The 14,319-nt window shown below is 54.1% G+C and overlaps 1 protein-coding gene across 1 annotated transcript in view; it reads left to right on the forward strand.

Moving 5' to 3' along the window:
- The first annotated feature begins 334 nt into the window (after positions 1-334).
- The window catches only part of CDC25B (cell division cycle 25B), a 33,847-nt gene continuing 19,862 nt past the window's right edge, over positions 335-14,319 (forward strand). The window contains exons 1-3 of the mRNA XM_083158520.1: positions 335-1,103; positions 8,401-8,492; positions 8,622-8,673. Coding sequence (XP_083014646.1) covers positions 940-1,103; positions 8,401-8,492; positions 8,622-8,673 — 308 coding nt within the window. The 5' untranslated portion in view covers positions 335-939. The remainder of the gene's footprint in view (positions 1,104-8,400; positions 8,493-8,621; positions 8,674-14,319) is intronic.

Genomic DNA, 14,319 nt, shown 5'->3' on the forward strand with positions numbered 1-14,319 from the left:
AGGGTGGTATATAGTACAGTATACAGCTGTATACAGGGTGGTATATAGCTGTATACAGGGTGGTATATAGTACAGTATATAGCTGTATACAGGGTGGTATATAGTACAGTATATAGCTGTATACAGGGTGGTATATAACACAGTATATAGGGTGGTATATAGTACAGTATATAGCTGTATACAGGGTGGTATATAACACAGTATATAGGGTGGTATATAGTACAGTATATAGCTGTATACAGGGTGGTATATAGCTGTATATATACAGGAGGAGGCGGCAGATGTGGGCACGGCAGCAGTGACAGCAGCAGCCCCGGTCCCCTCCCCGCCGGTCTCCTCCTCCCCGGTCCCCTCCTCCCGGGCCCGGCCATTGGCTGTGTCTCTGCCTCAGGCCTCTGTTATTATTCGAATATAAATAGTGCGCTGCCTGGTGGATGAGAGACCCGTGTCCCCGGCCTGTGCCCCGTGTCCCCGGCCTGTGCCCCCGCTGCTCCCCGGCCTGTGCCCCGTGTCCCCGGCCTGTGCCCCGCTGCTCCCCGGCCTGTGCCCCCGCTGCCCCCCGGCCTGTGCCCCCGCTGCTCCCCGGCCTGTGCCCCCGCTGCTCCCCGGCCTGTGCCCCGTGTCCCCGGCCTGTGCCCCCGCTGCCCCCCGGCCTGTGCCACCGCTGCTCCCCGGCCTGTGCCACCGCTGCCCCCCGGCCTGTGCCCCCGCTGCCCCCCGGCCTGTGCCCCGTGTCCCCGGCCTGTGCCCCCGCTGCTCCCCGGCCTGTGCCCCCGCTGCTCCCCGGCCCGTGCCCCGCTGCTCCCCGGCCCGTGCCCCCGCTGCCCCCCGGCCTGTGCCCCCGCTGCTCCCCGGCCTGTGCCCCCGCTGCCCCCCGGCCTGTGCCCCCGCTGCCCCCCGGCCTGTGCCCCCGCTGCTCCCCTGCCCGCACCCGGGACCATGGAGATGGAGAAGATGCTGAATGACTTCAGTCCCAGCCGCCCCAATACCCTGCTGCCCTGTGTCCTGAGCGGGGTCCGGAGCCGGCTGCCTGCAGAGACTGGAGTCCTGTCCCCGGTCACTAGCCTGGCCTTCAACATGAACCAGCTGGCCGGCCTGGGGAGGTGAGTGACCCCGTGTGTGTGCTGCTACTGCTGGGTGTCCTGGCAGGCATGGCTGTATTCTTATTATATGCTTATTGCATGTATACCTGGGCATATCGGTTATTGCATGTATACCTGGGCATATCGGTTATTGCATGTATACCTGGGCATATCGGTTATTGCATGTATACCTGGGCATATCGGTTATTGCATGTATACCTGGGCATATCGGTTATTGCATGTATACCTGGGCATATCGGTTATTGCATGTATACCTGGGCATATCGGTTATTGCATGTATACCTGGGCATATCGGTTATTGCATGTATACCTGGGCATATCGGTTATTGCATGTATACCTGGGCATATCGGTTATTGCATGTATACCTGGGCATATCGGTTATTGCATGTATACCTGGGCATATCGGTTATTGCATGTATACCTGGGCATATCGGTTATTGCATGTATACCTGGGCATATCGGTTATTGCATGCATATCGGTTATTGCATGTATACCTGGGCATATTGGTTATTGCATGTGCATATTGGTTATTGCATGTATACCTGGGCATATCGGTTATTGCATGTGCATATCGGTTATTGCATGTATACCTGGGCATATCGGTTATTGCATGTATACCTGGGCATATCGGTTATTGCATGTGCATATTGGTTATTGCATGTATACCTGGGCATATCGGTTATTGCATGTATACATGGGAATATCGGTTATTGCATGTGCATATTGGTTATTGCATGTATACCTGGGCATATCGGTTATTGCATGTATACCTGGGCATATCGGTTATTGCATGTATACCTGGGCATATCGGTTATTGCATGTATACATGGGCATATCGGTTATTGCATGTGCATATCGGTTATTGCATGTATACCTGGGCATATCGGTTATTGCATGTATACATGGGCATATCGGTTATTGCATGTATACCTGGGCATATCGGTTATTGCATGTATACCTGGGCATATCGGTTATTGCATGTATACCTGGGCATATCGGTTATTGCATGTATACCTGGGCATATCGGTTATTGCATGTATACCTGGGCATATCGGTTATTGCATGTATACCTGGGCATATCGGTTATTGCATGTATACCTGGGCATATCGGTTATTGCATGTATACCTGGGCATATTGGTTATTGCATGTGCATATCGGTTATTGCATGTATACCTGGGCATATCGGTTATTGCATGTGCATATCGGTTATTGCATGTATACCTGGGCATATCGGTTATTGCATGTATACCTGGGCATATCGGTTATTGCATGTGCATATTGGTTATTGCATGTATACCTGGGCATATCGGTTATTGCATGTATACATGGGAATATCGGTTATTGCATGTGCATATTGGTTATTGCATGTATACCTGGGCATATTGGTTATTGCATGTATACCTGGGCATATCGGTTATTGCATGTATACCTGGGCATATCGGTTATTGCATGTATACCTGGGCATATCGGTTATTGCATGTATACATGGGCATATCGGTTATTGCATGTGCATATCGGTTATTGCATGTATACCTGGGCATATCGGTTATTGCATGTATACATGGGCATATCGGTTATTGCATGTATACCTCGGCATATTGGTTATTGCATGTATACATGGGAATATCGGTTATTGCATGTGCATATTGGTTATTGCATGTATACCTGGGCATATCGGTTATTGCATGTGCATATTGGTTATTGCATGTATACATGGGAATATCGGTTATTGCATGTATACATGGGAATATCGGTTATTGCATGTGCATATCGGTTATTGCATGTATACCTGGGCATATCAGTTATTGCATGTATACCTGGGCATATCGGTTATTGTATTGATACCTGTACAGATTAGGTATTGTATTTATAGCTGGGCATATTGGTTATTGTATTGATACTTTGTACAGATTAGGTGTTGTATTTATACCTGTGCATATCGGTTATTGTATTGATACCTGTACAGATTCGGTATTGCTTTATACCTGTGCATATCGGTTATTGTATTGATACCTGTACAGATTCGGTATTGCTTTATACCTGTGCATATCGGTTATTGTATTGATACCTGTACAGATTCGGTATTGCTTTATACCTGTGCATATCGGTTATTGTATTGATACCTGTACAGATTAGGTATTGTATTGATACCTGTACAGATTAGGTATTGTATTGATACCTGTACAGATTAGGTATTGTATTTATACCTGTGTGTATTGGTTATTGTATTGATACCTGTACAGATTAGGTATTGTATTTATACCTGTGCGTATTGGTTATTGTATTTATACCTGTGCAGATTAGGTATTGTATTTATACCTGTGCATATCGGTTATTGTATTGATACCTGTGCAGATTAGGTATTGTATTTATACCTGTGCATATCGGTTATTGTATTGATACCTGTACAGCTTAGGTGTTATATTTATACCTGTGCATATCGGTTATTGTATTGATACCTGTACAGATTAGGTGTTGTATTTATACCTGTGCATATCGGTTATTGTATTGATACCTGTACAGCTTAGGTGTTATATTTATACCTGTGCATATCGGTTATTGTATTTATACCTGTACAGATTAGGTGTTGTATTTATACCTGTGCATATCGGTTATTGTATTGATACCTGTACAGATTAGGTATTGTATTTATACCTGTGCATATCGGTTATTGTATTGATACCTGTACAGATTAGGTGTTGTATTTATACCTGTGCGTATTGGTTATTGTATTGATACCTGTACAGATTAGGTGTTGTATTTATACCTGTGCGTATTGGTTATTGTATTGATACCTGTACAGATTAGGTGTTGTATACTATAGTAGTTGCTGCACATTTACTGCTTTTCTTTCTGTAGATTTGGGCATATTATTTGTACGTGTATACATGCGAAGATTTGACTTCCGATGTTCCCGATATATGTGCCCATTGTGTGGTAATATAGCAGGGTTTAGGCATTTATTTGCTGTGCACATTATATACACCGCATAGTGATGTCATGTAGGCCTGTATACTGTATTTGTATCTGCACATTATATACACCGCATAGTGATGTCATGTAGGCCTGTATACTGTATCTGTATCTGCACATTATATACACCGCATAGTGATGTCATGTAGGCTTGTATACTGTATATATATATATCTGCACATTATATACACTGCATAGTGATGTCATGTAGGCCTGTATACTGTATATGTATCTGCACATTATATATACACCGCATAGTGATGTCATGCAGGCCTGTATACTGTATCTGCACATTATATATACCGCATAGTGAGTCATGCAGGCCTGTATACTGTATCTGTATGTGTACATTATATACACCGCATAGTGATGTCATGCAGGCCTGTATACTGTATCTGCACATTATATACACCGCATAGTGATGTCATGCAGGCCTGTATTCTGTATCTGCACATTATATACACCGCATAGTGATGTCATGCAGGCCTGTATACTGTATATGTATCTGCACAGACATATAGGGGCGGTAATTGTCCGCTGATAATGGGAAGAGTCCTTGTGACATGCTGGCGGTTATCAGTCACTGAGGAGAGCAGCTGTACGCCAAGCTCCTGGGGAACAAGATGGCTGCCGTTGTGTATCCCCAGGCAGCTGCCTACCGGGTATGGATCATTAGGTCAACAGCATGGGTAACGTCAATAGGGTCATTAGGTTAAGTTGGGTAAGGTTGGGAAACGTAGCACTGCGACCCCTCGCATGGCTTGCTACGCTCACCATGCTTCGGGCTATTTTATTCTCCCACCACGCCCTAGTGGATGGTAGGCAGTGCCGGTGCAAGGCACCGGAGCACCCCAGGCGGGGGGTGGGCGCTCCGGTGCTCAACTGCTCCCCGGGGGGTGGGGCGGTAATTGGCATTCCACGAGGGGTTTGGCAGGGGGTGTTGGGGCTGATGCAGCCTCCGGTGCTGCTAAGTGTGCCGGAGGAGGGGGGGAGTTGAGGCTGCCGCCGGTGCCACTCCCCTCCATCTGGGGGGGGTCTAGTGGTGGTGCCGGCCCTGATGGTAGGGCATGAAATACCGCCTGTCGGCTCAAAAAATAGTAAAAAAAAAACCCATGTCGACCTAATGCTTGTCGACCTACTTGGTGGTGAGCCAATGACCGCGTCCCGGCCTACCATGTATATAGGGCCTGATTCAGATCTGATCGCTGCCGTGTGAATTCGCACAGCGGGTGATTCTGGATGCACTGTTCATGCGTACGGCCTTTGGTACGGATGGGTGATTCTGGATGCACTGTTCATGCGTACGGCCTGTGGTACGGATGGGTGATTCTGGATGCACTGTTCATGTGTACGGCCTGTGGTACGCATGGGTGATTCTGGATGCACTGTTCATGCGTACGGCCTGTGGTACGGATGGGTGATTCTGGATGCACTGTTCATGCGTACGGCCTGTGGTACGGATGGGTGATTCTGGATGCACTGTTCATGCGTACGGCCTGTGGTACGGATGGGTGATTCTGGATGCACTGTTCATGCGTACGGCCTTTGGTACGCATGGGTGATTCTGGATGCACTGTTCATGCGTACGGCCTGTGGTACGGATGGGTGATTCTGGATGCACTGTTCATGCGTACGGCCTGTGGTACGGATGGGTGATTCTGGATGCACTGTTCATGCGTACGGCCTTTGGTACGCATGGGTGATTCTGGATGCACTGTTCATGCGTACGGCCTTTGGTACGCATGGGTGATTCTGGATGCACTGTTCATGCGTACGGCCTGTGGTACGGATGGGTGATTCTGGATGCACTGTTCATGCGTACGGCCTTTGGTACGCATGGGTGATTCTGGATGCACTGTTCATGCGTACGGCCTTTGGTACGGATGGGTGATTCTGGATGCACCGTTCATGCGTACGGCCTTTGGTACGGATGGGTGATTCTGGATGCACTGTTCATGCGTACGGCCTTTGGTACGGATGGGTGATTCTGGATGCACTGTTCATGCGTACGGCCTGTGGTACGGATGGGTGATTCTGGATGCACCGTTCATGCGTACGGCCTTTGGTACGGATGGGTGATTCTGGATGCACTGTTCATGCGTGCGGCCTGTGGTACGGATGGGTGATTCTGGATGCACTGTTCATGCGTGCGGCCTGTGGTACGGATGGGTGATTCTGGATGCACTGTTCATGCGTGCGGCCTTTGGTATGGATGGGTGATTCTGGATGCACTGTTCATGCGTGCGGCCTGTGGTACGGATGGGTGATTCTGGATGCACTGTTCATGCGTGCGGCCTGTGGTACGGATGGGTGATTCTGGATGCACTGTTCATGCGTACGGCCTTTGGCATGGATGGGTGATTCTGAATGCACTGTTCATGCGTACGGCCTGTGGTACGGATGGGTGATTCTGGATGCACTGTTCATGCGTACGGCCTTTGGTATGGATGGGTGATTCTGAATGCACTGTTCATGCGTACGGCCTTTGGTACGGATGGGTGATTCTGGATGCACTGTTCATGTGTACGGCCTTTGGTACGCATGGGTGATTCTGGATGCACTGTTCATGCGTACGGCCTTTGGTACGGATGGGTGATTCTGGATGCACTGTTCATGCGTACGGCCTGTGGTACGGATGGGTGATTCTGGATGCACTGTTCATGCGTACGGCCTGTGGTACGGATGGGTGATTCTGGATGCACTGTTCATGCGTACGGCCTTTGGTACGCATGGGTGATTCTGGATGCACTGTTCATGCGTACGGCCTTTGGTACGGATGGGTGATTCTGGATGCACTGTTCATGCGTACGGCCTGTGGTACGGATGGGTGATTCTGGATGCACTGTTCATGCGTACGGCCTGTGGTACGGATGGGTGATTCTGGATGCGCTGTTCATGCGTACGGCCTGTGGTACGGATGGGTGATTCTGGATGCGCTGTTCATGCGTACGGCCTGTGGTACGGATGGGTGATTCTGGATGCACTGTTCATGCGTACGGCCTGTGGTATGGATGGGTGATTCTGGATGCACTGTTCATGCGTACGGCCTTTGGTACGGATGGGTGATTCTGGATGCACTGTTCATGCGTACGGCCTGTGGTACGCATGGGTGATTCTGGATGCACTGTTCATGCGTACGGCCTTTGGTACGGATGGGTGATTCTGGATGCACCGTTCATGCGTACGGCCTGTGGTACGCATGGGTGATTCTGGATGCACTGTTCATGCGTACGGCCTTTGGTACGGATGGGTGATTCTGGATGCACTGTTCATGCGTACGGCCTTTGGTACGGATGGGTGATTCTGGATGCACTGTTCATGCGTACGGCCTTTGGTACGGATGGGTGATTCTGGATGCACTGTTCATGCGTACGGCCTTTGGTACGGATGGGTGATTCTGGATGCACTGTTCATGCGTACGGCCTGTGGTATGGATGGGTGATTCTGGATGCACTGTTCATGCGTACGGCCTTTGGTACGGATGGGTGATTCTGGATGCACCGTTCATGCGTACGGCCTTAGGTACGGATGGGTGATTCTGGATGCACTGTTCATGCGTACGGCCTTTGGTACGGATGGGTGATTCTGGATGCACTGTTCATGCGTACGGCCTTTGGTATGGATGGGTGATTCTGGATGCACTGTTCATGCGTACGGCCTGTGGTACGCATGCGTGATTCCGTAAATCCCGCTACTTTATTCCTTCGCTAGCTGTTCACAAGGTGACCGCGTCTGGGGTGGTAACCGGCCGAGTCTACCCAGCGGAAAACCATGCGATGGTTAGCGTCGGGGGGTTCAGGTCTGACCCCTTTGTGCTGTGATATGAATAGAGTCCCCTCAGGGCATGAGGTGTGAGGCAGCGAGGCATGGTGACACCTCACTCCCTCACATAGACTAATGACAAAGGAAGGAGCTGCACAGATAACGCCTAATCTGACAACAAACAAACAGCCCCCAGGCCGGAGGCAAATGTTTGTAATTGGTGATTAAGTGTCTGAGGCGGGATATCTGACAGGGCCTAATTGGTGTAGGAAAGCCGGATATTAATCCTTTAACTACAGAGCCTCTTCCCGACCACTACGACCTTATCTCCTGTAATCACCCCTCTCTCCAGCTCTAATGGTACTGCCCCCTAGTGCTCAATTCATCATAAAAAATGACCACAGGCTTTTGCGCTGCGCATATTCCGCAACCACTGGATGGCCCCCACTGGCCGGGCATTCTGATACTTGTAGTGGTACAGCAGCATGTATACGGGATTAGGAGCAGATTCACGCTGAGTATATATATGACCGTGACTCTCCTGTTCTGTCCTCCACAGCCTGGCCGATACACCAAAGAGAAAACCTGGGACGGGCTACCCGAGCTTGTCCTCCCTGATCCGCACCGATTCCTCTGATTCCTCCGACTCCGGTTAGTGTGACCCGATACATCGATGCTGTATAATGTCATATTCTGTGACTACTGTCAGCATGACGTAACCCATGGGGGGGGGTGAATGGTCTGTCCGTAAATAACAATCCCCCTCTTGTCCCATTTCAGGTTTCTGTTTGGATTTCCCAAGTCCGCTGGACCCAGAAGCCCCCCTGGAAATGTAAGTGTCCATCATCCTGTGATAAGGCGTGTTTAACCACACGTGATAAGTATGTGAGACGCGCTTGACTCCATGTTGTGAATGGCGTGTTTACAGGAATCAAAGGCAGGAAAAGTGCGACCTTTACACTAGGGACAGTCCACACTCCAGTGTTACACGAAAGGCAAATATCCCCTCTGATGCTGGATGCACACACAGGCGGCTGTCTCCACTGACGAGTGTTTGTAATGTAGGGTAACCTTAATGTCCAGCAAACATAAGCCGATCACCCTGAGATCCCAGCCTTCCCGGCCGTTGTGCGTTCCCAGCCGCTGTGCGTTCCCAGCCTTCCCGGCCGCTGTGCGTTCCCAGCCTTTCCGGCCGCTGTGCGTTCCCAGCCTTCCCGGCCCCTGTGCGTTCCCAGCCTTCCCGGCCGCTGTGCGTTCCCAGCCTTCCCAGCCGCTGTGCGTTCCCAGCCTTCCCGGCCGCTGTGCGTTCCCAGCCTTCCCAGCCGCTGTGCGTTCCCAGCCTTCCCGGCCGCTGTGCGTTCCCAGCCTTCCCGGCCGCTGTGCGTTCCCGGCCGTTGTGCGTTCCCAGCCTTCCCGGCCGCTGTGCGTTCCCAGCCTTCCCGGCCGTTGTGCGTTCCCAGCCGCTGTGCGTTCCCAGCCTTCCCGGCCGCTGTGCGTTCCCAGCCTTCCCAGCCGCTGTGCGTTCCCAGCCTTCCCGGCCGCTGTGCGTTCCCAGCCTTCCCGGCCGCTGTGCGTTCCCGGCCGTTGTGCGTTCCCAGCCTTCCCGGCCGTTGTGCGTTCCCAGCCTTCCCGGCCGCTGTGCGTTCCCAGCCTTCCCGGCCGCTGTGCGTTCCCAGCCTTCCCGGCCGTTGTGTGTTCCCAGCCTTCCCGGACGCTGTGCGTTCCCAGCCTTCCCGGCCGCTGTGCGTTCCCAGCCTTCCCGGCCGCTGTGCGTTCCCAGCCTTCCCGGCCGCTGTGCGTTCCCAGCCTTCCCGGCCGCTGTGCGTTCCCAGCCTTACCGGCCGTTGTGCGTTCCCGGCCGCTGTGCGTTCCCAGCCTTCCCGGCCGCTGTGCGTTCCCAGCCTTCCCGGCCGCTGTGCGTTCCCAGCCTTCCCGGCCGCTGTGCGTTCCCAGCCTTCCCGGCCGCTGTGCGTTCCCAGCCTTCCCGGCCGTTGTGCGTTCCCGGCCGTTGTGCGTTCCCAGCCTTCCCGGCCGCTGTGCGTTCCCAGCCTTCCCGGCCGCTGTGCGTTCCCAGCCTTCCCGGCCGCTGTGCGTTCCCAGCCTTCCCGGCCGCTGTGCGTTCCCAGCCTTCCCGGCCGCTGTGCGTTCCCAGCCTTCCCGGCCGCTGTGCGTTCCCAGCCTTCCCGGCCGCTGTGCGTTCCCAGCCTTTCCGGCCGCTGTGCGTTCCCAGCCTTCCCGGCCGCTGTGCGTTCCCAGCCTTCCCGGCCGCTTTGCGTTCCCAGCCTTCCCGGCCGCTGTGCGTTCCCGGCCATTGTGTGTTCCCAGCCTTCCCGGCCGTTGTGCGTTCCCAGCCTTCCCGCCCATTGTGCCTTCCCAGTTCGTTGTGCCTTCCCAGCTCGTTGTGCGTTCCCGGCCGTTGTGCATTCCCAGCCTTCCCGGGCCGTGTTCCCGGCTTTCCCAGCTCGTTGTGCGTTCCCAACCATCCCAGCTCGTTGTGCATTCCCAACTTTTGCAGCTCGTTGTGCGTTCCCGGCTTTCCCTGCCGTTGTGCATTACACCCCGCACAGCTTGTGGAACAGGTTTAGGTGACATGAGATAGGTGTGGAATGAGCCCTTCTGTCTGTACATTGTTACACACTGAAGCCTGCAGGAATGCACAGGAACAGCTGGTCTCCGTACAACTGCTGCCTGGGCAGACTGATCTCATGTAAAACAATCCCTCCCACCCTTCCACCTGGCAGCTGCTGAACCTGCAGCATTGCCACCGGTAACCGCAGCCAGAGTGTAAGGAGTGGGCGTTGGGACTCTTCCAGGCCCGGTCCTGTGTAACATAGAGCAGGGCTTTGTTGCTGGGCCTGTGGAGGGCAATTGTAAATTCCTAGAACTCTGGAAGGGGCCTGATTCCCATACAGAGAGACTGCTCGGAGAAGCCTGGCAGGGGAAGGGTTAAAGTCACAGGGACGGCGCTGGATGTCAGGGGGCGTATTACTACAGTGCAACTGTTCCAGCTATGCGGAAGTGACAGGAAACGTGCCTGCCCCTCCCAGCCTGTGTGTGTGTGTGTGCACGTGTGTGTGTGCTGCCCCTCCCAGCCTGTGTGTGTGTGCTTCCCCTCCCAGCCTGTGTGTGTGTGTGTGTGCACGTGCGTGTGTGTGTGCCTGCCCCTCCCAGCCTGTGTGTGTGTGCCTGCCCCTCCCAGCCTGTGTGTGTGTGTGCGCGCGCGTGCGTGTGTGTGTGCCTGCCCCTCCCAGCCTGTGTGTGTGCTTCCCCTCCCAGCCTGTGTGTGTGTGTGCGCCTGCCCCTCCCAGCCTGTGTGTGTGTGTGTGTGTGTGCGCGCGCGCGTGTCAGTTACTGCAGCACACACCAGTGTAGGTAGCCCAGAGCGTCAGTGCACCGGACGAGAGGTATTATATCGCTCAGGAGTAGGTTTATTAAGCCTGGTTAAGTGAGAAGTTGGCCAGTGATATAGCACCATCCAATCGGTTCCCAACTGTACTTTTTCAAAACCCGCCTGTAAGTTAGGAGCTGATTGGCTGGTGCATTATCACCGGCCATCTGCCCCTCAGCACAAAGAGCACTGTGTATAAGCAGAATGCACACAGGGCTGCAGGGTTCTCAGTGGCCCTTTTGTGTCCCCAAACTTAGGGGCGGTGCAACCGCAGGCACAGACACATCTACACACACGCAGAGCCGCCACCTCCGGGTAATGTGGGTCCCTCGCCCCGAGTCACCTTCCTGTGTGCGCACCGCGGGCACAGACAGATCTACACACATGTAGAGCCGCCACCTCCGTGTATCCGGGTAACGTGGGTCCCTCACCCCGAGCCACCTTCCTGTGTGCGCACCGCGGGCACAGACACATCTACACACATGTAGAGCCGCCACCTCCGTGTATCCGGGTAACGTGGGTCCCTCACCCCGAGCCACCTTCCTGTGTGCGCATCGCGGGCACAGACAGATCTACACACATGTAGAGCCGCCACCTCCGTGTATCCGGGTAACGTGGGTCCCTCACCCCGAGCCACCTTCCTGTGTGCGCACCGCGGACACAGACACATCTACACACATGTAGAGCCGCCACCTCCGTGTATCCGGGTAACGTGGGTCCCTCACCCCGAGCCACCTTCCTGTGTGCGCACCGCGGACACAGACACATCTACACACATGTAGAGCCGCCACCTCCGTGTATGCGGGTAACGTGGGTCCCTCACCCCGAGCCACCTTCCTGTGTGCGCACCGCGGGCACAGACAGATCTACACACACGTAGAGCCGCCACCTCCGTGTATGCGGGTAACGTGGGTCCCTCACCCTGAGCCACCTTCCTGTGTGCGCACCGCAGGCACAGACAGATCTACACACATGTAGAGCCGCCACCTCCGTGTATACGGGTAACGTGGGTCCCTCACCCTGAGCCACCTTCCTGTGCGGGCACAGACAGATCTACACACATGTAGAGCCATCACCTCCGTGTATCCGGGTAACGCGGGTCCCTCACCCTGAGCCACCTTCCTGTGTGTGCACCGCGGGCACAGACAGATCTACACACATGTAGAGCCGCCACCTCTGTGTATCCGGGTAACGTGGTCCCTCACCCCGAGCCACCTTCCTGTGTGTGCACCGCGGGCACAGACAGATCTACACACATGTAGAGCCGCCACCTCTGTGTATCCGGGTAACGTGGTCCCTCACCCCGAGCCACCTTCCTGTGTGCGCACCGCGGGCACAGACAGATCTACACACATGTAGAGCCGCCACCTCTGTGTATCCAGGTAACGTGGTCCCTCACCCCGAGCCACCTTCCTGTGTGCGCACAGCGGGCACAGACACATCTACACACATGTAGAGCCGCCACCTCCGTGTATCCGGGTAACGTGGGTCCCTCACCCCGAGTCACCTTCCTGTGTGCGCACCGCGGGCACAGACAGATCTACACACATGTAGAGCCGCCACCTCCGTGTATCCGGGTAACGTGGGTCCCTCACCCCGAGCCACCTTCCTGTGTGCGCACCGCGGGCACAGACACATCTACACACATGTAGAGCCGCCACCTCCGTGTATCCGGGTAACGTGGGTCCCTCACCCCGAGCCACCTTCCTGTGTGTGCACCGCGGGCACAGACAGATCTACACACATGTAGAGCCGCCACCTCCGTGTATCCGGGTAACGTGGGTCCCTCACCTCGAGTCACCTTCCTGTGTGCGCACTGCGGGCACAGACAGATCTACACACATGTAGAGCCGCCACCTCCGTGTATCCGGGTAACGTGGGTCCCTCACCCCGAGTCACCTTCCTGTGTGCGCACAGCGGGCACAGACAGATCTACACACATGTAGAGCCGCCACCTCTGTGTATCCGGGTAACGTGGGTCCCTCACCCCGAGCCACCTTCCTGTGTGCGCACAGCGGGCACAGACAGATCTACACACATGTAGAGCCGCCACCTCTGTGTATCCGGGTAACGTGGGTCCCTCACCCCGAGCCACCTTCCTGTGTGCGCACAGCGGGCACAGACAGATCTACACACATGTAGAGCCGTCACCTCCGTGTATGCGGGTAACGTGGGTCCCTCACCCCGAGTCACCTTCCTGTGTGATGTCTCCTCTAATTAGTCTGTGTCTGCACCGCTGTCACCTGCTGCAGCTTTTCATGAACTCTGCTCTCTTCATATAAAGGACGGCAGGAAGGTGGGGGGGTGACGTCCCGGCCCCCCCACTCCCTGCCCGCTGACACTACAAGGAACAGCTGCTGAATTTCCTTCACCTCTCACCCCTGGCATGCGCCGGCCGGACGGGCTGCTCTACTGATCCCACTTATTCTGACTTATTATGTAGCAGCAGCCCGGCCTGGGCACATGCCCCCCATCTCACCACAGGGTGGCCCTTTCCTCTAGGGCCACGTTTCTCCGCACATACACCTAGGGCTGACAGGACAAAGGAAAGAATAGGAGATTGAGGTTAATGGTTAGATGGAAAGGAATTGAATTCAGTTCGGTCCCCTGAAGTGCAAAGTGTCCTAAGAGCTAGCACTTACCCTGCTGAATGCGGAACGGGAGGGGCAGGCCCATTCTTATTCCAAAAGACACAATTATTGCTAAAATAAAGGGCACCCTGGTGGACTGGGAGGTTGTGGTTTGATGCATGAATAGAGGGGAGGGGGTGAGTTCTGAGGGAGGGGGGACATAAAGCATGTCTGAGGAATAATCTCCATCTCCTGCTGTAATTTGGTCTGTGCCCCCATCTGCCGGCTCTCCGCTGTCTGCCTGGGACACGTCCTGTGCACACGTGCCCCCCCCCCCCGCATGAATGGTCTGAATAGATGCTTTCAGATGCCACACTTGTCCCTGCTGATCCCGGCCGACAGCTGCTGGGGCTCAGCCTGACGCCTGCGTGGGACATATGGCGAGGGAACGGAGCAGCCCCCACCAAACAATAGGCAGCATTTGCATACAGGTGGAATGAGCTGGCCCAGCTATAGAAAG

This window comes from Crinia signifera, chromosome 1 (genome assembly GCF_055691185.1).
Source record: "Crinia signifera chromosome 1, ASM5569118v1, whole genome shotgun sequence".
NCBI lineage: Eukaryota > Metazoa > Chordata > Amphibia > Anura > Myobatrachidae > Crinia > Crinia signifera.